The sequence below is a fragment of the Oncorhynchus mykiss genome, chromosome 23, assembly GCF_013265735.2.
Source record: "Oncorhynchus mykiss isolate Arlee chromosome 23, USDA_OmykA_1.1, whole genome shotgun sequence".
NCBI lineage: Eukaryota > Metazoa > Chordata > Actinopteri > Salmoniformes > Salmonidae > Oncorhynchus > Oncorhynchus mykiss.
This window is the reverse complement of record NC_048587.1, coordinates 42,144,633-42,168,482: the sequence shown is the minus strand read 5'-3', so window position 1 is coordinate 42,168,482 and position 23,850 is coordinate 42,144,633. Positions and strand designations below refer to the sequence as shown.

General features: G+C 45.0%; 1 protein-coding gene across 1 annotated transcript in view; it reads right to left on the bottom strand.

The window, feature by feature from the left end:
- LOC110502780 (ectonucleotide pyrophosphatase/phosphodiesterase family member 7) overlaps positions 1–23,320 on the bottom strand; it is a 28,351-nt gene extending 5,031 nt beyond the window's left edge. Inside the window, exons 1-4 of the mRNA XM_021581054.2 lie at positions 22,822–23,320; positions 4,648–4,793; positions 3,855–4,487; positions 3,395–3,638 (exon numbers count right to left, since the gene is read on the bottom strand). Of these exons, the coding sequence (XP_021436729.2) occupies positions 3,395–3,638; positions 3,855–4,487; positions 4,648–4,793; positions 22,822–23,095 (1,297 nt within the window). The 5' untranslated portion in view covers positions 23,096–23,320. The remainder of the gene's footprint in view (positions 1–3,394; positions 3,639–3,854; positions 4,488–4,647; positions 4,794–22,821) is intronic.
- Between the last annotated feature and the right edge of the window lie 530 nt (positions 23,321–23,850).

Genomic DNA, 23,850 nt, shown 5'->3' with positions numbered 1-23,850 from the left:
TAGTTAAAGTGGCTAGTGATACATGTATTACATAAAGATGCAGTAGATGATATAGAGTACAGTATATACATATACATATGAGATGAATAATGTAGGGTATGTAAACATTATATTAGGTAGCATTGTTTAAAGTGGCTAGTGATATATTTTACATCATTTCCCATCAATTCCCATTATTAAAGTGGCTGGAGTTGAGTCAGTGTGTTGGCAGCAGCCACTCAATGTTAGTGGTGGCTGTTTAACAGTCTGATGGCCTTGAGATAGAAGCTGTTTTTCAGTCTCTCGGTCCCAGCTTTGATGCACCTGTACTGACCTCGCCTTCTGGATGATAACGGGGTGAACAGGCAGTGGCTCGGGTGGTTGTTGTCCTTGATGATCTTTATGGCCTTCCTGTGACATTGGGTGGTGTAGGTGTCCTTTTTTTTCCACCAAATTAGCTTGAGAGGATTTTAGTGCAACACTGCTCACTGCATCCAAGTTTGTTGAGCTATCAGTCAAAGAACTGTCAGTCAAGGTGAGCTCATGAATATAAGTTCCCCGCCCACTCAGTCTGTCTTTTCAAACTTCCTGGTAGTTCGAAGGAAAGCCACGAGATAATTTTTTTTTTTATTTAACTTTGAGCATTTCTAACCCCCAAAAATATTATGATATTTTAGCCACTCAAAAGCCTATTTTAGATGGGAATCAAAATGTCTGTTCGGGACCTTAAATTATAACATATTCACTCAGAATCTCACTTGGTAAAGTACATAGGACTAAATTGGATGTATGCAACAAGGATGTCTCTGTCACTAACAAATGCAGTCATGTGGTAACTCTATAATTCTCATGAAAACCAACGCACTCTGGGAAATATGCAAAAAAGCTTTGCATAAAGCAGTGTGCTAATTCAATAGTGTCTATATGGGTCCACACTTTAGTGTTAATTTAACACTGGGGAATTTGCTGTGTAGGACACAATCACATGGCGATCATCCTGTTAGATTACGTTCTCATATCAAGGCATAAAACAAGATATGTATCTGCAACATTTATTATCAGAATGTTATATAGTTTATCAGATACATCTGCACGGGTTCAAGGTTTAGAACTAGCATTGGAAAGATCGTTATCATGGGATAGGCATTTTGGTAGATCTTACTGATGTCCTGATGTATTCAAAACGTGTTTCTCTATAAAGGCAAAGGTTCAACAACGTGAGATAAGGGTCATATAATTCCCTGGGTAAACCTGAGCAATGGGGTGTAAGAAAAAGACAGCTTATGATTCTGTCCTTGGTCAAGCTTAAATTCATTTCCTCAACATTTAAGCTTTTTGTTGTTGAATATTGATTACTAACCTGTAAACAGTTGATGACAAATAAAAGCTCACTTTCATGTGATCAAAATATGTTTCTCTATTATGAAGTATGATGTAATTCCATTGGTAAACCTACAGTGCCTTGAAAAAGTATTCGGCCCCCTTGAACTTTGCGACCTTTTGCCACATTTCAGGCTTCAAACATAAAGATATAAAACTGTATTTTTTTGTGAAGAATCAACAACAAGTGGGACAGAATCATGAAGTGGAACGACATTTATTGGATATTTCAAACTTTTTTAACAAATCAAAAACTGAAAAATTGGGCGTGCAAAATTATTCAGCCCCCTTAAGTTAATACTTTGTAGCGCCACCTTTTGCTGCGATTACAGCTGTAAGTCGCTTGGGGTATGTCTCTATCAGTTTTGCACATCGAGAGACTGACATTTTTTTCCATTCCTCCTTGCAAAACAGCTCGAGCTCAGTGAGGTTGGATGGAGAGCATTTGTGAACAGCAGTTTTCAGTTCTTTCCACAGATTCTCGAATGGATTCAGGTCTGGACTTTGACTTGGCCATTCTAACACCTGGATATGTTTATTTTTGAACCATTCCATTGTAGATTTTGCTTTATGTTTTGGATCATTGTCATGTTGGAAGACAAATCTCCGGTTGGTGTGTTCATGGTGATGAGCTGTGTTGCTTTTACGCCAAACATAACGTTTTGCATTGTTGCCAAAAAGTTCAATTTTGGTTTCATCTGACCAGAGCACCTTCTTCCACATGTTTGGTGTGTCTCCCAGGTGGCTTGTGGCAAACTTTAAACAACACTTTTTATGGATATCTTGTTTTGGATCATTGTCTTGTCGGAAGACAAATCTCTGTCCCAGTCTCAGGTCTTTTGCAGACCATCAGGTTTTCTTCCAGAATGGTCCTGTATTTGGCTCCATCCATCTTCCCATCAATTTTAACCATCTTCCCTGTCCCTGCTGAAGAAAAGCAGGCCCAAACCATGATGCTGCCACCACCATGTTTGACAGTGGGTATGGTGTGTTCAGGGTGATGAGCTGTGTTGCTTTTACGCCAAACATAACGTTTTACATTGTTGCCAAAAAGTTCAATTTTGGTTTCATCTGACCAGAGCACCTTCTTCCACATGTTTGGTGTGTCTCCCAGGTGGCTTGTGGCAAACTTTAAACTACACTTTTTATGGATATCTTTAAGAAATGGCTTTCTTCTTGCCACTCTTCCATAAAGGCCAGATTTGTGCAATATACGACTGATTGTTGTCCTATGGACAGATTCTCCCACCTCAGCTGTAGATCGCTGCAGTTCATCCAGAGTGATCATGGGCCTCTTGGCTGCATCACTGATCAGTCTTCTCCTTGTATGAGCTGAAAGTTTAGAGGGACGGCCAGGTCTTGGTAGATTTGCAGTGGTCTGATACTCCTTCCATTTCAATATTATCGCTTGCACAGTGCTCCTTGGGATGTTTAAAGCTTGGGAAATCTTTTTGTATCCAAATCCGGTTTTAAACTTCTTCACAACAGTATCTCGGACCTGCCTGGTGTGTTCCTTGTTCTTCATGATGCTCTCTGCGCTTTTAACGGACCTCTGAGACTATCACGGTGCAGGTGCATTTATACGGAGACTTGATTACACACAGGTGGATTGTATTTATCATCATTAGTCATTTAGGTCAACATTGGATCATTCAGAGATCCTCACTGAACTTCTGGAGAGAGTTTGCTGCACTGAAAGTAAAGGGGCTGAATAATTTTGCACGCCCAATTTTTCAGTTTTTGATTTGTTAAAAAAGTTTGAAATATCCAATAAATGTCGTTCCACTTCATGATTGTGTCCCACTTGTTGTTGATTCTTCACAAAAAAATACAGTTTTATATCTTTATGTTTGAAGCCTGAAATGTGGCAAAAGGTCGCAAAGTTCAAAGGGGCCGAATACTTTCGCAAGGCACTGTACTTAATGGGGAATAGGAAAAGTTTATAATTCTGTCCAAGCAGAATTCACATTTTGAATATCCTATGTTGTTCTGCACATAAATGTTCTGTCAATAAATTATAAACGTAAAGACTTACTCTCATAGGATCCCTGGTCCTTCTTGGGAACCAGCATCTGGCGAGTGACCTCCAGCGACCCATCGTTGACCTCCGGTTTAATGCCCAGGAGGTGGCACATCAGCGGATACACGTTGACCGTCTCAAAGGGTCCCACAGCCAGGTTCTTCTGGAAGTCAGGCCCCGCAGCTCTGAAGAACGGCTTCATGTCCATCATCTGGTTATCATAGCCATGCTCTCCCTTGTTGAACTGGACTGGGAAAAACTGTACAGATGATAATGAAAGAGTGCTTATAGGGTTTTAGTGCAGAGATTGCAATGGTTTTTGGTAACAGAACTTCAATGCATGCCATCAAGACAGTATGAAGAGAGTTTGTTCTGACCACATGACCTGATCAGGAAAAATTATGCCCGTCTCCTGAGTAGCGTGTATAAAGAACAACAATATAGTACTGTTAGGACACTGTTTCGGCACACTCACGCCATTGATGACATATCCTTGATCAGCGAAGAGAATCAGGGGCAGGAGGCGAGGGTGGTTACTATAGTGAAGCCTACCAGGCATGTCCTCCTTCTTATACACATGCAGGTGAGGGTGGCCCCCTTTCAGGGCCTGGTACACCTTCTCCAGCATTCCCTCTCTGGGAAGAAGCATTCCTGTTGGTCCATAATCCACCAGTTGGAACTTGATATCCCGGAAGTCAAATCCCGGAATCTCGGACAGGATGATCTCGTCGACCAGGCCATTCCGGAGCACAGTGGTCATTCCATGATCAGCAGTGATAATGATGTTGAGCCGATCAGAGAGGCCGTGATTCCGGGTGGTATCGCGGATGTATCCCACGGTCCGGTCCACTTGTTGGACCATCTCCTGGCGCTCCGGGGATTCTGGTCCATACTTGTGTCCCGTTCCATCTGGTTCACCGAAGTACAAAGACACAAAGTCTAGGTCCTCCTTGGAGAACCACTGACCAATCACCTTGTCGATATTGATCCTCCAGTCCGTCTCATTGTTGTGCTCATAGAAACGAGGTTCCACCTGGCTGACCTTTACTCTCTCACCTTTGTAGGTGGCGGCCGTGCCGGGGAAGTGGAGGGAGCCTGCCTTCAGACCCTGCATGGCAGAGGAAGGGTGAAAATGATTCTAACCTTATTTATAACGGAGCTGTAATACATTACAATTATACAGTAGCTTCAGACCCACCAAGGGACATAGAAGGAATTAAGAAAGTTATGACAGAGATGATTTGTGTGTTTGTGTGTGTTGCACCCACTTGTCTCTGCGCTGTTATCCAGATGGGCAGACTCCCGTTGTCCCAGTAGGAATCCACAAACTGGGTCATGTAGTACTGTTTCTTCTCCTGGGTCGTAGTGTTGAACCAAATATTGTGGATCACTCCATGGTTTTCTATGTACCGACCTGAGGAACAGAGACAAGCAACAAGCAGGAAGCAGTCCCATGGTTAGAGACCTTATAAGTGGGGCTGTGAATGTGGTGTTGATAGACCTCCATTGTCTTGTTGGCTTATAATAGGCCAATAGGACCATGGACATTCATTCATCTCTTCTGGAGCCGAATGGGTTGCAGAATGGTGTCTGTCTCAAAGTTAATTACAGCCTAATAGTAATCAGACTCTGGCGTTTGTTATATCATAATGTCTTAAAAACAGAATCTTAACTTGCTTTAGCGATATTTTACACTGGGTATAAAAAACATTAGGAACATCTTCCTAATATTGAGCTCCACCCCTTTTGCCCTCAGAACAGCCTAAATTCTTTGGGGCATGGACTCTACAAGGTGTCGAAAGCGTTCCACAGGGACGCTGGCCAATATTCCCTAAAATGTGTTTTTGGCACAAAGAACATTTCAGGTATGCTGAGCTCAAACTTGAAAATTAATAACATTTTCTGCAACTTCCGTCCCTTTTTACTGTGAACACTGAGGCTACCCCCTTTAAGTTACAAGTAGGCTACTGTGGCTATTTGATCATAATGTAGGCCTCCCAGAGTGGCCTACCATAAAAAACAATGGAGAAAAACGCATCACATAACATTTTAACATGGAAATATCTGTTCTATCATTCAGCCTACAGTAGCAGCCCATGCCTGTTATGGTGCGTGAATGAGGACCCAAAAGCGAATTAACAAACAGAGTACTTTAATGACGAACATACGTGGGCTCAGATGGACAGGTAGATTCCGACAGGACAGGACAAGGTTGCAGCACACACGATGATAGTCTGGTTCAGGCATGAGACACATAAACAAACAAACAAGAATCCGACAAGGACAGGAGCAGAAACAGAGACAGATATAGGGACCTAATCAGAGGGAAAAAAGGGAACAGGTGGGGAACGGGGTGAATGGGTAATTAGGAGGAGACAAGGCACAGCTGGGGAAAAGAGGGGGAGAAAAGGTAACATAACAACGACCAGCAGAGGGAGACAGGGTGAAGGGAAAGGACAGAGACAAGACAACATGACAGTACCCCCCCACTCACCGAGCGCCTCCTGGCGCACTCGAGGAGGAAGCCTGGCGGCAACGGAGGAAATCATCGATCAGCGCACGGTCCAGCACGTCCCGAGAGGGAACCCAACTCCTCTCCTCCGGACCGTACCCCTCCCAATCAACAAGGTACTGGTGACCACGGCCCCGAGGACGCATGTCCAAAATCCTGCGGACCCTGTAGATGGGTGCGCCCTCGACAAGGATGGGGGGGGGGGGGGGGAAGACGAGCGGGGGCGCGAAGAACGGGCTTGACACAGGAGACATGGAAGACCGGGTGGACGCGACGAAGATATCGCGGCAGAAGAAGTCGCACTGCGACAGGGTTAATGATTTGAGAGATACGGAATGGACCAATGAACCGCGGGGTCAACTTGCGAGAAGCCGTCTTAAGGGGAAGGTTCTGAGTGGAGAGCCAAACTCTCTGACCGCGACAATATCTAGGGCTCTTCGTTCTACGCTTATTAGCAGCTCTCACAGTCTGCGCCCTATAACGGCAAAGTGCAGACCTGACCCTCTTCCAGGTGCGCTCGCAACGTTGGACAAAAGCCTGAGCGGAGGGGACGCTGGACTCGGCGAACTGAGATGAGAACAACGGAGGCTGGTACCCGAGGCTACTCTGAAAAGGAGATAGCCCGGTCGCAGACGAAGGAAGCGAGTTGTGGGCGTATTCTGCCCAGGGGAGCTGTTCTGACCAAGACGCAGGGTTGCGAAAAGAAAGACTGCGTAAGATGCGACCAATAGTCTGATTGGCCCGTTCTGCTTGACCGTTAGACTGGGGGTGAAAGCCGGAAGAGAGACTGACGGAAGCCCCAATCAAACGGCAAAACTCCCTCCAAAATTGAGACGTGAATTGCGGACCTCTGTCCGAAACGACGTCTGACGGAAGGCCATGAATTCTGAAAACATTCTCGATGATGATTTGTGCCGTCTCTTTAGCAGAAGGAAGCTTAGCAAGGGGAATGAAATGAGCCGCCTTAGAGAACCTATCGACAACCGTAAGAATAACAGTCTTCCCCGCTGACGAAGGCAGTCCGGTGACAAAATCTAAGGCGATGTGAGACCACGGTCGAGAGGGAATAGGAAGCGGCCTGAGACGGCCGGCAGGAGGAGAGTTACCGGACTTAGTCTGCGCGCAGACCGAACAAGCAGCCACGAAACGACGCGTGTCATGCTCCCGGGTGGGCCACCAGAAACGCTGGCGAATGGAAGCAAGCGTACCCCGAACGCCAGGGTGACCGGCTAACTTGGCAGAGTGAGCCCACTGAAGAACGGCCAGACGAGTAGGAACGGGAACGAAAAGAAGGTTCCTAGGACAAGCGCGCGGCGACGGAGTTTGAGTGAGTGCTTGCTTTACCTGCCTCTCAATTCCCCAGACAGTCAACCCGACAACACGCCCCTCAGGGAGAATCCCCTCGGGGTCAGTGGAGGCTACTGAAGAACTGAAGAGACGAGACAAAGCATCAGGCTTGGTGTTCTTAGAGCCCGGACGATAAGAAATCACGAACTCGAAACGAGCGAAAAACAGCGCCCAACGCGCCTGACGCGCATTAAGTCGTTTGGCAGAACGGATGTACTCAAGGTTCCTATGGTCAGTCCAAACGACAAAAGGAACGGTCGCCCCCTCCAACCACTGTCGCCATTCGCCTAGGGCTAACCGGATGGCGAGCAGTTCGCGGTTACCCACATCATAGTTACGTTCCGACGGCGACAGGCGATGAGAAAAATACGCGCATGGGTGGACCTTGTCGTCAGAGAGGGAGCGCTGAGAAAGGATGGCTCCCACTCCCACCTCTGACGCGTCAACCTCGACAACGAACTGTCTAGAGACGTCAGGTGTAACAAGGATAGGAGCGGATGTAAAACGATTCTTGAGGAGATCAAAAGCTCCCTGGGCGGAAACGGACCACTTAAAGCACGTCTTGACAGAAGTAAGGGCTGTGAGAGGAGCTGCCACCTGACCGAAATTACGGATGAAACGACGATAGAAGTTCGCGAAGCCGAGAAAGCGCTGCAGCTCGACGCGTGACTTAGGGACGGGCCAATCAATGACAGCTTGGACCTTAGCGGGATCCATCTTAATGCCTTCAGCGGAAATAACAGAACCGAGAAATGTGACGGAGGAGGCATGAAAAGTGCACTTCTCAGCCTTCACGAAAAGACAATTCTCTAAAAGGCGCTGGAGGACACGTCGAACGTGCTGAACATGAATCTGGAGTGACGGTGAAAAAATCAGGATATCGTCAAGGTAAACGAAAACAAAGATGTTCAGCATGTCTCTCAGGACATCATTGACTAATGCCTGAAAGACAGCTGGAGCGTTAGCGAGGCCGAAAGGAAGAACCCGGTATTCAAAGTGCCCTAACGGAGTGTTAAACGCCGTCTTCCACTCGTCCCCCTCCCTGATGCGCACGAGATGGTAAGCGTTACGAAGGTCCAACTTAGTGAAAAACCTGGCTCCCTGCAGGATCTCGAAGGCTGAAGACATAAGAGGAAGCGGATAACGATTCTTCACTGTTATGTCATTCAGCCCTCGATAATCTATGCAGGGGCGCAGAGACCCGTCCTTCTTCTTGACAAAAAAAAACCCCGCTCCGGCGGGAGAGGAGGAGGGGACTATGGTACCGGCGTCAAGAGCTACAGACAAATAATCTTCGAGAGCCTTACGTTCGGGAGCCGACAGAGAGTATAGTCTACCCCGGGGGGGGGTGGTTCCCGGAAGGAGATCAATACTACAATCATACGACCGGTGTGGAGGAAGAGAGGTGGCCCTGGACCGACTGAACACCGTGCGCAGATCGTGATATTCCTCCGGCACCCCTGTCAAATCACCAGGCTCCTCCTGTGAAGAAGAGACAGAGGAAACAGGAGGGATAGCAGACATTAAACATTTCACATGACAAGAGACGTTCCAGGAGAGGATAGAATTACTAGACCAATTAATGGAAGGATTATGACAAACTAGCCAGGGATGGCCCAAAACAACAGGTGTAAAAGGTGAACGAAAAATTAAAAAAGAAATGGTTTCACTATGATTACCAGAAACAGTGAGGGTTAAAGGTAGCGTCTCACGCTGAATCCTGGGGAGAGGACTACCATCCAGGGCGAACAAGGCCGTGGGCTCCTTTAACTGTCTGAGAGGAATGTCATGTTCCCGAGCCCAGGTCTCGTCCATAAAACAGCCCTCCGCCCCAGAGTCTATTAAGGCACTGCAGGAAGCTGACGAACCGGTCCAGCGTAGATGGACCGACAAGGTAGTGCAGGATCTTGAAGGAGAGACAGGAGTAGTAGCGCTCACCAGTAGCCCTCCGCTTACTGACGAGCTCTGGCCTTTTACTGGACATGAAGTGGCAAAATGACCAGCGGAACCGCAATAGAGACAGAGGCGGTTGGTGATTCTCCGTTCCCTCTCCTTAGTCGAGATGCGGATACCTCCCAGCTGCATGGGCTCAGCACCCGAGCCGGCAGAGGAAGATGGTAGTGATGCGGAGAGGGAGGCGACGGAGAGCGCGAGCTCCTTTCCACGAGCTCGGTGACGAAGATCAACCCGTCGCTCAATGCGAATAGCGAGTTCAATCAAGGAATCCACGCTGGAAGGAACCTCCCGGGAGAGAATCTCATCCTTTACCTCTGCGCGGAAACCCTCCAGAAGACGAGCGAGCAAGGCCGGCTCGTTCCAGCCACTGGAGACAGCAAGAGTGCGAAACTCAATAGAGTAGTCTGTTATGGATCGATTGCCTTGACATAGGGAAGACAGGGCCCTGGAAGCCTCCTCCCCAAAAACAGATCGATCAAAAACCCGTATCATCTCCTCCTTAAAGTCTTGATACTGGTTAATACACTCAGCCCTTGCCTCCCAGATTGCCGTGCCCCACTCACGAGCCCGTCCAATAAGGAGAGATATGACGTAGGCGACACGAGCAGTGCTCCTGGAGTAAGTGTTGGGCTGGAGAGAAAACACAATATCACACTGGGTGAGGAACGAGCGGCATTCAGTGGGCTCCCCAGAGTAACACGGCGGGTTATTGATTCTGGGCTCCGGAGATTCGAAAGCCCTGGAAGTGGCCGGTGGATCGAGGCGGAGATGGTGAACCTGTTCTGTGAGGTTGGAGACTTGGGTGGCCAGGGTCTCAACGGCATGTCGAGCAGCAGACAATTCCTGCTTGTGTCTGCCTAGCATCGCTCCCTGGATCTCGACGGCTGAGTGGAGAGGATCCGAAGTCGCTGGGTCCATTCTTGGTCGGATTCTTCTGTTATGGTGCGTGAATGAGGACCCAAAAGCGAATTAACAAACAGAGTACTTTAATGACGAACATACGTGGGCTCAGATGGACAGGTAGATTCCGACAGGACAGGACAAGGTTGCAGCACACACGATGATAGTCTGGTTCAGGCATGAGACACATAAACAAACAAACAAGAATCCGACAAGGACAGGAGCAGAAACAGAGACAGATATAGGGACCTAATCAGAGGGAAAAAAGGGAACAGGTGGGGAACGGGGTGAATGGGTAATTAGGAGGAGACAAGGCACAGCTGGGGAAAAGAGGGGGAGAAAAGGTAACATAACAACGACCAGCAGAGGGAGACAGGGTGAAGGGAAAGGACAGAGACAAGACAACATGACAATGCCTGGTGTTCAACACTAACATTCCATGAGACTTTTGAAGAAAAAAAACTGCAGGGATTGAAATTAACCTGTTAATCCACTTGTCCTTCAGTCAAGGAGGTGACTGAAAATGTTGTGTCTGATGCAAGAAACCACTGTACAAAATATAATTAATTGTTATTCCCATACCATTATTACAGAAAATCAGACAAATTATGTTCTGCCTATTGGCTACTTTATTCAAGACTGCCTTAAAATAAAACAAATTCCCTTTAAGACATAAAAAAGCTCTTTATCTGACTTGCTTTTCAAAGACGGTCCACATTTTGTGCTCTTGTTTGAAGCAACCACTCCCCAATTGTTGACTAGAAATTATCTATAACTGAGCTAATAACTCACTAACTAGCAAAGAATATGAACAAATGTGCACACATGGTTACATGGAGCTCTCACTTTGATCTCAAAACAAGCGCATCTACTTGTGACAGCTCATACTGTAGCCTAAACACAGTCCAGTTCAAAGTGAATGGCACAGATCCATATATGGCAATGACTATCTGCAAATAGGCCGACTGCAGCTCTGATTTGTTATGGCGCACTGGTCTGTGTAGAGTACTGGTCTGTGTAGAATACTAGCCTGAGTCGTGCTTGACGATGCAATAGAATCCTATTCCAATTTAGAGTACAAGCATGAGTCATGCCTTTCAATGCAATAGGATCCAACTCCAATGCGCTCTGCCTACAAGAAAATCTCATGCACAGTAAGTTTTGTATACAAAATCGTTTGTTTTGTTTCGGTATATTACATCGGAAGTGGCTAATATTGCATTGATTTGATCACAATTCCAACAGTAGAGCGAAACGTTGACAGTGTTGACTAAAGGTGAAAACTGTAGAAAGTTGAGTGAATTTCAATTTCGTGCACAGGCTCATATTTCTTCTGCACAGTATTCAGAGGGGAGCTGCGTTGGCTGGATGTCTTTAACCTGTCTCCTCCCCTTCAGCTACACTGATTGAAGTGGATTTAACAGGTGATATCAATAAGGGATCATAACTTCCACCTGGTCAGTCTATGTCATGGAAAGAGCAGGTGTACTTAATGTTTTGTACTCTCAGTATAGATAGCATTTTGTTTGTGGGTAGAGACGGAAGAAAACAGTTCACAGGCACATCACCACAAGGCCTATTTGACCTGAATAAGAAGCCATTCAGCAATTAGTTTTGCCTTAGAAAATAATTGTGTGTTATTGTGTGTTTCTTAAACGGAAGCAAACAGAATGAAACGTGGAGGTGACCTACCTGAATTTGTCCAATAGAAACTCTATTTTTGCTCTGTTTGCTTCCATTATGGTTCTTAAATGGTAAACGGTTTACGTAAGGAATACACCCCAGGGTTGTGAAGAAGTTGCTTGCGGTTCTCAATGATGCATGCGCATGCTCCATGTAGAAGCGTTGTATTTCGTACTGTCAGCACATCTTAAAAATGAAACATTGTTTCCAATTTTGATAGTAGACTTTTGATGGTAGCTAAACTGTTATGCCAACATTGTTCTCCTTATTTTCTCAAATTACAGATAAAATACTTTTTACGAATGAATGGAAAAAAAATATTTGTATTTAAGGCCTGGTGTGCCTTTGTTTTTTTTAAGAAGGTAAAAGCATCGGTGGACTATAATGTCTCTGTGCATTGTATCTGTGGTATTCAGTTTAGATTTGTTTTTAATTTCAGAACGGTTTCCATCAAACGCTCGTACACTCTGCCTTCTTTTCAGATTGCATAAATCTTTCAGCTTTTAATAAGGATTTGATGCCTGGCTTCCTACACGTGTTGAAAGTAAATTTCATAGCAGAGAATTGTATGATACCGGGTGGCCTTTCCATTTGGGTAACTTGAAGGTGCAGCACTTATGTTGTGAGGAAAATGGAATGAGTGGTCAAAGAGTTTTTGTGTTTGTTAAAAGCAGAGACAACTTCATGCAATGTGGTTTGAAAATGTGTGGTAGGTGGCGAATTATATCTAATTGTAGGCTATTCATAAAGTTAGCTTTTGTGTGCGGCACTGGAAACAGGATACATACACTCTTTACAAGCAATACAGGACAGCATGTCAATATTTGTTGTTATGTGATTAGGGTGAAGTTGGTTATGTAAATTAGCGGTATTTGTGTAACAGTATGTATCCTACCGGTATGTGTACATTGTACATGTGTGTAGCAATAGCCAGGGTTGGGTAGGTTACTTTCAAAATGTAATCCGTTACAGTTACCAGTTAGTTACCTGTCCAAAATTGTAATCAGTAATGTAACTTTTGAATTATTAATATTTTTTATTTTACCTTTATTTAACAAGGCAAGTCAGTTAAGAACAAATTCTTATTAACAATGACGGCCTATCAAAAGGCCTCCTGCGAGGCCATTAAAAATTAAAAATAAAATAAAAATTTAGGACAAAACACACATCATGACAAGAGAGACACCACAAAACTACATAAAGAGAGACCTGAGATGACAACATAGCATGACAGCAACACAACATGACAACAACATGGTAGCAACACAACATGGCAGCAGAACAACATGGTAGCAGCACAAAACATGGCACAAACATTATTGGGCACAGACAACAGCACAAAGGGCAAGAAGGTAGAGACAACAATACATCAGTCGAAGCAGCTACAACTATCCACGATTGTGTCCATGATTGAGTCTTTGAATGAAAAGATGGAGATAAAACGGTGCAGTTTGGGTGTTTTTTGTAGCTAGTTCAAGTCCCTAGCAGCAGCGAACTGAAAAGAGGAGCGACCAAGGGATGATATGCTTTGGGGATCTTTATCAGAATGTGACTGGCAGAATGGGTGTTGTATGTGGAGGATGAGGGCTGCAGTTGGTATGTCAGATAGGGGGGAGTGAGGCCTAAAAGGGTTTTATAAATAAGCATCAACCTCTCGAAAGCACCCTTACCTGCCTTTCTATAAATTACTTCTCCGTAATCTAGCATGGGTAGTGTTGTGTATTTGGCATCATTAAAGGTGAAGACTGTTATTTTATCAAATCAATTCTCTGTAATTATTGTTACGTGATTAAGCTAATCATGTACATTTAATTAACTAGGAAGTCAGGGCACCACGATGCCCTCAATCTCAAACAAAATATCAAGGAAACCACCAGGTACAACCCAAAATCCGTAAACATGGGCACCCTCATAGATATTATCCTGACCAACCTGCCCTCCAAATACACCACTGCTGTTTTCAATCAGAATCTCAGCCATCACTGCCTCATTGCCTGCATCCGCTATGGGTCCGCGGTCAAACGACCTCCACTCATCACTGTCAAACACTCCCTAAAACACTTCTACGAGCAGGCCTTTCTAATCGACCTGGCCCGGGTATCCTGGAAGGATATTGACCTCATCCCGTCAGTCGAGGATGCCTGATCATTCTTTAAAAGTAATTTCCTCACCATCATAAATAAGCATGCCCCTTTCAAAAAATGTAGAACTAAGAACAGATATAGCCCTTGGTTCACTCCAGACCTGACTGCCCTTGACCAGCACAAAAACATCCTGTGGCGGACTGCAATAGCATCGAATAGTCCCCGCGATAAGCAACTGTTCAGGGAAGTCAGGAACCAATACACGCAGTCCGTCAGGAACCAATACACGCAGTCCGTCAGGAAAGCAAAGCTTTCTCAAACAGAAATTTGCATCCTGTAGCTCTGACTCCAAAACGTTTTGGGACACTGAAAAGTCCATGGAGAACAAGAGAGCACATCCTCCCAGCTGCCCACTGCACTGAGGCTAGGTAACACGGTCCCCATCGATAAATCCATGATAATCTAAAAATTCAATAAGCATTTCTCTACGGCTGGCCATGCTTTCCTCCTGGCTACCCCAGCCCTTGCCAACAGCTCCGCACCCCCCGCAGCTACTTGCCCGAGCCTCCCCAGCTTCTCCTTCACCCAAATCCAGATAGCAGATGTTCTGAAAGAGCTGCAAAACCTGGACCCGTACAAATCAGCTGGGCTAAACAATCTGGACCCTCTCTTTCTAAAATTATCTGCAGCAATTGTTGCAACCCCTATTACTAGCCTGTTCAACCTCTCTTTCATATTGTCCAAGATCCCTAAAGATTGGAAAGCTGCCGCGGTCATCTCCCTCTTCAAAGGGGGTGACACTCTAGACCCAAACTGTTATAGACCTATATCCATCCTGCCTTGCCTTTCTAAAGTCTTCGAAAGCCAAGTCAATGAAAGAATCACTGACCATTTCGAATCCCACCGTACCTTCTCCGCTGTGCAATCAGGTTTCCGAGCTGGTCATGGGTGCACCTCAGCCACGCTTGAGGTACTAAACGATATCATAACCGCCATCGATAAAAGACAGTACTGTGCAGCCGTCTTCATTGACCATGCCAAGGCTTTCACCACATTCTTATTGGCAGACTCAATAGCCTTGGTTTCTCAAGTGACTGCCTCGCCTGGTTCAGTAACTACTTCGCAGACAGTTCAGTGTGTCAAATCGGAGGGCCTGTTGTCCGGACCTCTGGCATACTCTATGGGGGTGCCACAGGGTTCAATTCTGGGGCTGACTCTTTTCTCTGTATATATCAACGATGTCGCTCTTGCTGCGGGTGATTCCCTGCTCCACTTCTACGCAGACGACACCATTCTGTATACAGTACATCTGGCCCTTCTTGGACACTGTGTTAACTAACCTCCAAACGAGCTTCAATACCATACAACACTCCTTCCGTGGCCTCCAACTGCTCTTAAACTCTAGTAAAACCAAATGCATGCTTTTCAACTGTTTGCTGCCCGCACCTGCCCGCCCGACCAGCATCACTACTCTGGACGGTTCTGACCCAGAATATGTGGACAACTACAAATACCTAGGTCTCTGGCTAGACTGTAAACTCTCCTTCCAGACTAATATCAAACATCTCCAATCCAAAATCAAATCTAGAATCGGCTTTCTATTTTGCAACAAAGCCTTCTTCACTCACGCCGCCAAACTTACCCTAGTAAAACTGACTATCAATCCAAAATCAAATCAAAAATCAAATCAAATGTATTACTCAGCAAACTGGATGCAGTCTATCACAGTGCCTTGCATTTTGAGACCAAAGCCCCTTATAGCACCCACCACTGCGACCTGTGTGCTCTAGTCGGCTGGCCCTCGCTACATATTCGTCACCAGACCCACTGGCTCCAGGTCATCTATAAGTCTATGCTAGGTAAAGCTCCGCCTTACCTCAACTCACTGGTCACGATAACAACACCCACCCGTAGCACACGCTCCAGCAGGTATATCTCACTGGTCATCCACAAAACCAGCACGTCCTTTGGCCGTCTTTCCTTCCAGTTCTCTGCTGCCAGTGACTGGAACGAATTTCAAAAATCGCTGAAGCTGGAGACTTGCATTTCCCTCACTAACTTTAAACATGAGCTATCTGAGCAGCTGACTGATCAATGCAGCTGTACATAGTCCATCTGTAAATAGCTCACCCATTCTACCTACCTCATCCCCATATTGTTTTTATTTACTTTTCTGCTCTTTTGCACACCAGTATCACTACTTGCACATCATCATCTGCTCATCTATCAATCCAGTGTTAACCTGCTAAATTGTAATTACTTCGCTACTATGGCCTATTTATTGCCTTACCTCCTCACGCCATTTGCACACACTGTATATAGACGTTCTTTTTTTCTATTGTGTTATCGACTGTACGCTTGTTTATTCCATGTGTAACTCTGTGTTGTTGTTTGTCACACTGCTTTGCTTTATCTTGGCCAGGTCGCAGTTGTAAATGAGAACCTGTTCTCAACTAGCTTACCTGGTTAAGTGAAGGTGAAATGTAAAAAAATAAAAGGGCAGGACATGAGACGGGAGTAGAAATTAACGTCGGCATGTTTAATGCGTTTCACAGGAAGAAAATTCCAAGCATTTCAACATAGGTAAGCATGGGGGGTTACAGGTGCCCTAAAGGGACTAAACTAGAATATTAATACACAATGTATTGCTCCCCATTTACTTTTGATGACTCATAAGGAAAAAGTAAATATTCACTGTTTAGCCTATTGTTTTCTTTTTGACAGTTCTCTTAATATAAATAAATGAACTTTTCAGAATAACCTTTTCTAAACTAGGGAAAGAGGGTTCCCAGACTTAAGTCTTAGTCTGAACTAAATAGTCAACCTGTCAGGGGTAATGGGTACGTAATACAGGTGAGTCTACAGTCACATTGTCTCTGAGGCTGAGTGGTTATGGTGTATGCCCAGACTGAGGTGCAACAGTACCCTGAGTAGGCACTCTGGCTGGTTCAGGTGAATCTGGAGCACGTTCCACATTTGTAGGTTGCTGCAGTGGATGTTCAGGTGATGGTTCATAGTCATGGTAGGTCTCCAGTAGCTGATCTTGGTTTGTCACTTGACAGGAGTCGTCTCTGAGGTTGGTTCCTGGCAACAGTTGATCCACATATCTCCTCCAGATTATGTTTTCCAGTGTGTGAACTATGTCGGACACAGGCCCTGTGTGTGCAACCACTGTGGCTGGTATCCACTTTGGACATTTGCAGTAGTTCCGAGCAAGAACTCTCTCTCCAGCTATAAAGCTTCTGTCTTTTGCTTTGCTGTCTCTCCACCTATGCTCCCTGTTGTGTCTGTACAACCTGTTTAGTCTTTGGAGGTCTCAGGAGGTCGAGTCACGTGCGAAGCTGTCTTTTCATCATGGCTGACGCGGGTGCCACTTTGGTTGTAGCGTGGGGAGTGTTTCTGTAGGTTAACAGGAAGGTGTTTAGACGCCTATTGAGGGAGCCGTTCCCTTGTGATGATTTTAAAGTTTGCTTCATTGTTTGGACAAACCTTTCAGCGAGGCCGTTCATTGCAGGGTGAATCGGTGCTGACTTGATGTGCTGAATTTCATTTGCTTCCATGAATGACAGAAACTCTTCAGACACCAGTTGGGGGCCATTATCGCTAACGAGTTGCATTGGCAAGCCGAAGCGACTGAAGATTGACCGTAGCTCTTCGATGGTTCTCTCCGCTGAGGTTCTCTTCATCACTGTGACCTTAGGCAATTTGCTGTGTGCGTCAACCACAACTAAGAACATACAATTCTCCAGTGGGCCTGCATAGTCTATGTGGACTCGCTGCCAAGGCTCCTCTGGGAAGTCCCACGGGTGTAGTGGTGCTAGCTGTGGCATGTTCCTCATCTTTTGACATGCAGAACATGACTTGACCTTGTCTTCGATTTCTGCGTCCAAACCTGGCCACCAAAAGTAGCTGCATGCAATCTCCTTCATTCGCACCATGCCACAGTGCCCTGAATGGAGTTCTTCAAGCACCTGCCTTCTCAGTGGCGGCGGTATGATGACTCGACAACCCCATAGCAAGCATCCAAACTGAACTGTGAGCTCGTTTCTCCTCACTAGGTAAGGTTGTAGGCTGTCCGACAGCTTAATTTCCACGAGTGACAATGTCCACGACCTCAGACATCACTAGATCAGTGTGGGTGAACTTTTTTACTTGGTCAGATGTAACTGGGGCATTCGTCACATCCTTGAAGTAGAAGATTTCAGCCAAGGAGTGCTCAGTGTGTGCAACAGGTAAGGAAAGCCTTGAGAGGCTGTCTGCATTGCAGTGCTGCTCAGACCTTCTGTACTTGATTGCATACTGGTGAGCAGATAACAATAATGCCCATCGCTGCATGCGGCTGGCTGCAAACAACGGAATGCTGGTGTGGGGACCAAAGATGGAGGTGAGGGGTCTATGGTCCGTCAGCAGTGTGAATCGTCAGCCAAACAGAAACTGATGAAATGTCTTAACTACAAACACAATGGCGAGTGCTTCATGCTCTATCTGTGCATAATTGCTCTCGGCTTTACTTAAGGTCCGTGATGCAAAAGCAATTGGCCTTTCTTCACCCGATGGCATGATTTGTGAGACAACCGCACCAACGCCATAAGGCGATGCATCACATGCCAACTGTAATGGAAAGTTGGGGTTGAAGTGGGTTAAGGCCTCTGACTGAGCTAAGGCTGTTTTCACTTGAAGGCCTCCTCACATCTGTCTGTCCACTTCCACTGTTTGGTTTTGTTCAAAAGTTCATGCAGTGGCTTTAACATGTTAGCTAGGTTTGGCACAAACTTTGCGTAGTATGTCAGTAGTCCTAAGAATGATCTCAGCTGACTCACGTTCTGTGGGGATGTAGTTTCCGCAACGGCCTTCACCTTCGATGGCACCTTGTGGAGCCCCGAACTGTTGATGATGTGGCCCAGGTACTCAACAAAGGGCCGGAAAAACTTGCATTTGTCTTTCCGGACCCTCAGACCGTACTCTTTCAATCTCTGTAGTGTAGCATTCAGGTTTCTCATGTGCTCCTACGAGTCTTTGCCGGTGATGAGTAGATCATCGAGGTAACAATGGACCACAGTAAGCCCGCTCAGTATCTGGTCCATAGCTCTCTGAAACAAGGCCGGAGCTGAGGTGATTCCAAAAGGAAGCCTCCGGTACCTGTACTCCTTTGTGAGTCACCATGATCAACAGTTCTTGTGACTCTTGGTCCACATGCATCTGTAGATAGACTTATGTCAGGCCTATCTTACTGAATTTATGTCCTCCAGCTAAACCAGAAAATAGGTTGTGAATGAGGGGTAGTGGATATTTTTCAGCAGCCAAGACTGGGTTAATGGTGACTGAAATCACCACAGAGTGATCCATCTTTTTTTATGACTGGAACAGCGGGTGTAGCCCATTCACTAACATTCACTGGATCCAATACCCCATTCTCAACTAGTCAGTTTAGCTCAATTTCAACTTTTGGTTTTATGGCGTATGGGACAGGTCTAGCTTTGAAGCATTTTGGCTTGCTGTCTGGTTTCACGGTCAGTTTAACTGTTATGTCCTTCATACTGCCAAGGTCTCCTTTGAACACATCCGCGTGTTTCCTCAATATCCCTTGTAGGTTTGTGTCCTCTTTTGCAACCATGTGAATTTCCTGCCAGTTTAGTTTGATATTTTCCAGCCATGTGCGTCTTAGCAATGCTGGATGGTTGCCTTTCACAATGTAGAGTGGTAGCTTTACCTTCTGTTTGTTGAGCTCCACAATAACGCTTCCTCTCACTGGAACAATCTTACCGGTGTATGTTTTCAGTGTCATCTTTGTGGGCTGTGGTGTGAGGTGATGTAGTTTCTGCTTGTATACAGCCTCAGACAGCAAAGATATGGCTACTCCAGTGTCCACTTGCATCCGTACTGCGTTTCCATCCAGTAGCGATGTCACCCAGTTCCTGTATCCATTGTCTGAAATTGACATAACATGCAAAGATTCTTCCCCTTCAGACAGGGTATCACTTTGTTCATCCTCTGTGTGCTCCATTTTATGACCTTTCTTTTTGTACTCCCTGAAGTCGCTTTTCCTTTGTTCAGTACGTTTCTTTGATTGTCTCTTTTTGTTTTTACATGCACGTTCGATTTGACCCTTTTTTCCACAACTTCTGCAGTCTAAGTCTTTGCACCAACACTCTTCTGCTTGGTGACCTGGTTTCCCACAGCGATAGCATGGCTTGCCACCTCCTGCCTTGTTTTTTAACTCGGTAGACACCTTGTGCACTTGGGTCGATGCACTTAGCTGTTGTGCGTCTCTGGAATGTTAAGTTACTCTCAGTCAAAAGGCGTTTCTGAATTGCCTCGCTGCTCATGCCGCACACTAACCGATCAAGTATAGTGTCACTCATCGTTCGCCCAAATTCAGTGTTCAGATAACTGTTTCAATACAGCCACAAACTGAGAGATTGATTCCCCCTCCTCTTGATTTATTTTATGAAACCTGAATCTCTGCGATTATCAGTGGTTTGGAGAATAATGTCCTTTTAAGGTAGCCACAATTTCATCATATGATTTATCACCAGGTTTTTCAGGTGTTACTAGGCTGCGCAGTAGATTGATGTTTTTCCTCCCAAAACAGTCAAAACTGTTGGCACAACGACTTCTGCTTTAATTCCATTTGCCAACACAAAGTACTCAAAACGTTCTGTGCAAATCAAATCAAATCAAATTTTATTTGTCACATACACATGGTTAGCAGATGTTAATGCGAGTGTAGCGAAATGCTTGTGCTTCTAGTTCCGACAATGCAGTAATAACCAACAAGTAATCTAACTAACAATTCCAAAACTACTGTCTTGTACACAGTGTAAGGGGATAAAGAATATGTACATAAGGATATATGAATGAGTGATGGTACAGAGCAGCATAGGCAAGATATAGTAGATGGTATCGAGTACAGTATATACATATGAGATGAGTATGTAAACAAAGTGGCATAGTTAAAGTGGCTAGTGATACATGTATTACATAAGGATACAGTCGATGATATAGAGTACAGTATATACGTATGCCTATGAGATGAATAATGTAGGGTAAGTAACATTATATAAGGTAGCATTGTTTAAAGTGGCTAGTGATATATTTACATCATTTCCCATCAATTCCCATTATTAAAGTGGCTGGAGTTGAGTCAGTGTCTGTGTTGGCAGCAGCCACTCAATGTTAGTGGTGGCTGTTTAACAGTCTGATGGCCTTGAGATAGAAGCTGTTTTTCAGTCTCTCGGTCCCAGCTTTGATGCACCTGTACTGACCTCGCCTTCTGGATGATAGCGGGGTGAACAGGCAGTGGCTCGGGTGGTTGATGTCCTTGATGATCTTTATGGCCTTCCTGTGACATCGGGTGGTGTAGGTGTCCTGGAGGGCAGGTAGTTTGCCCCCGGTGATGCGTTGTGCAGACCTCACCACCCTCTGGAGAGCCTTACGGTTGAGGGCGGAGCAGTTGCCGTACCAGGCGATGATACAGCCCGCCAGGATGCTCTCGATTGTGCATCTGTAGAAGTTTGTGAGAACTGTGGAACTCCATTGTTCCACAGATTCAACAAATGTTCATATATTTCCAACCAATGCAGACATTTTAGATTTATTTTTGTTTCTTACACTTTTCAGACGGTCCCTTACTCCAATACCCTTGTTTTAGTATTTTAACTCACGATGACTTCACTTTCTCCCTCAGCGAAACTCTTCCTATCCCTCGAGGCTCTCGTTGCTGTGACATCAAAAGCGAACTAGCTTCACTTGACTGGCTAGCTCCATGTTTTGTTTGCGTCTTTCTACAGCAGAAGAAATTACGAATTTAACTCAGACTTTCTGCCGAAGATAATGAGCACAAATGTGAGAACGTTTCTTCCTCGTCGCCAGTTTTGTTGTATAGCACACTGTATTACTTTTACAACTAAAATAAGGACAGGACATGAGACGGGAGGAGAAATTAACGTCGGCATTGTTTAATGCGTTCCACATGAAGAACATTCCAAGCATTTCAATGTAGGTAAGCAAGGGGGTTACAGGTGCCCTAAAGGGACACAAGTACTACATATAATGAATGATATGATAAAATTAGATCTTTACATCTTTGTCATTTTTAAGTCCAAAAATCGATGTACAGTGGCAACTACAGATTGCCCCTTTAACTCTATCAAACGTGTGCGAGTTTGAGCATGTGTCCATTAGGCCTATGGATTTTTTTAAAAATCAGCATGAATTAGATTGAGCAATAAAAGCCTGATTTCTAATCCATATAGGCTGGGAACCGCACTATGCAGCTGTTTAAAGAGCGCATTTTTCACTCGCTGTCCACTGGTTTCAAAAACAATGATTGATAGGCAGCTTAAACTTCTTGATTTCAACCATTATTTGATTCAAATACACATTTAGATATCTGAACAGTCATCCACAACAACCACAATCCGTATGGCGCAAATAGCTAAATGAGAGAGCAACAGTGTGACTCACGTCAATGCGCTATATAGATATCCGTATCGCTGTAAACTACACCATTGCTCTCATCCTTACCTGCAAGCGTTTATTGAAATTGGATAAAATTTGGATGACGACAGCAGTCGCACCATTGGAAGACATAGTTTGGACTGTACAGCAGCCTACAAAAGCCTATTCCTGCTCTTTTCCCGCAATCCATCAAACACATTTGGTGGCTCATCATAGCGGTCTCTGACTTGTGGGCAGACATGCTCAGGTGGAACTAACTTAAATTTGCGCCTTTTTTCAATGCTGATTTGAATGTTATTGACAAAACAGAGAAGTCTCAAATATTTTTTTCGTGAACATCCTTTCTGAATTAAAAGTCATCCTTGATGTAATCATCTAGTTTAAAAAATATATATCTGTAATCGGATTACAATATTTTAGCTGGTAATGTAACCGATTACAGTTACCGTTTTTTTTGTAAACATGTAATTCATTACTCCCCAACCCAGGTAATAGTTTACCTGTGAGCAGGGTGAAGTGTGTGGGGCTGGTGATGGTGAGGTAGGGGGGTGTGACGTAGGCAGCCCTGACGCCGTCCCGGCCCATCGCGTCCAAGTGAGGGGTGTCCACGTCCCTGTCATAGTCCCAACGGAACCCATCGAATGAGATGAGCAGCAGCTTGTTGTTTCTGGAGCTCCTGTGGGGAGAATCCACTCCAGGGAAGGAGCCTTGGTGTGGGGCAGCCAGAGATGGAGAGAGGGCCAGTAGGCTGAGGAGACTTAGTCTTAGCAGCATGTCTTGTGCTTCACGGTCACCTCGGGATCACAGTCAATGGTGATATGTCCCACAATAACCCACAAAATGTCCAAAACACTTTGTAGTCACACCAGAGTCCAAGCAAAACTACTCTGAGCACCACCACTACTGACTGACAGACTCTGTCCTGTAGCTTCCTACCCTTCAACTGACTGTGTTCAATCACACTCTGATACACTTCATACCTACCGAGATAAAGAGCGAACACCGTCACTGCATGCTGTGAGAGATAAAATAATATCTTATCTCTCTCACCCTATCGCTATCAGAGCATAAATCCACCTTTTTGAGGTTTATTATACAGGTCCTGTTCTACAACCTCCTGTCTGATCTTCTCATCACCACTATTACAGTTATATGGTTCATCTAAATTGATCTGAGGTTGTGTGTGTGCTTATATTTTTGAATAGTTGTGTTTTAGTTTAATCATTATAGCCTTTTCTTATGTATGAATTATTTTTATGACCAAAAGTAGGAAACCCTTTTTTAACCTCTATTCCCCACCAGGTGGAGACAGTACTTCATTGATGATACATGGGATGCTATTGAATTCTGCAGTCTTGTCAGCTGTAACTGGAACTCACTGCTGGAGTTTCTGGGGTGCATTTAGTAGTCGCATTTAGTAGTTGCAGACCGCAGCAAAACATTTTGCAACGGTAACCGTTAACTCCTAATGGAAAACATTTTGTAACGAAAACTAGAGTTTTTATTGGACAAATTCAGCTAGGTTTCTC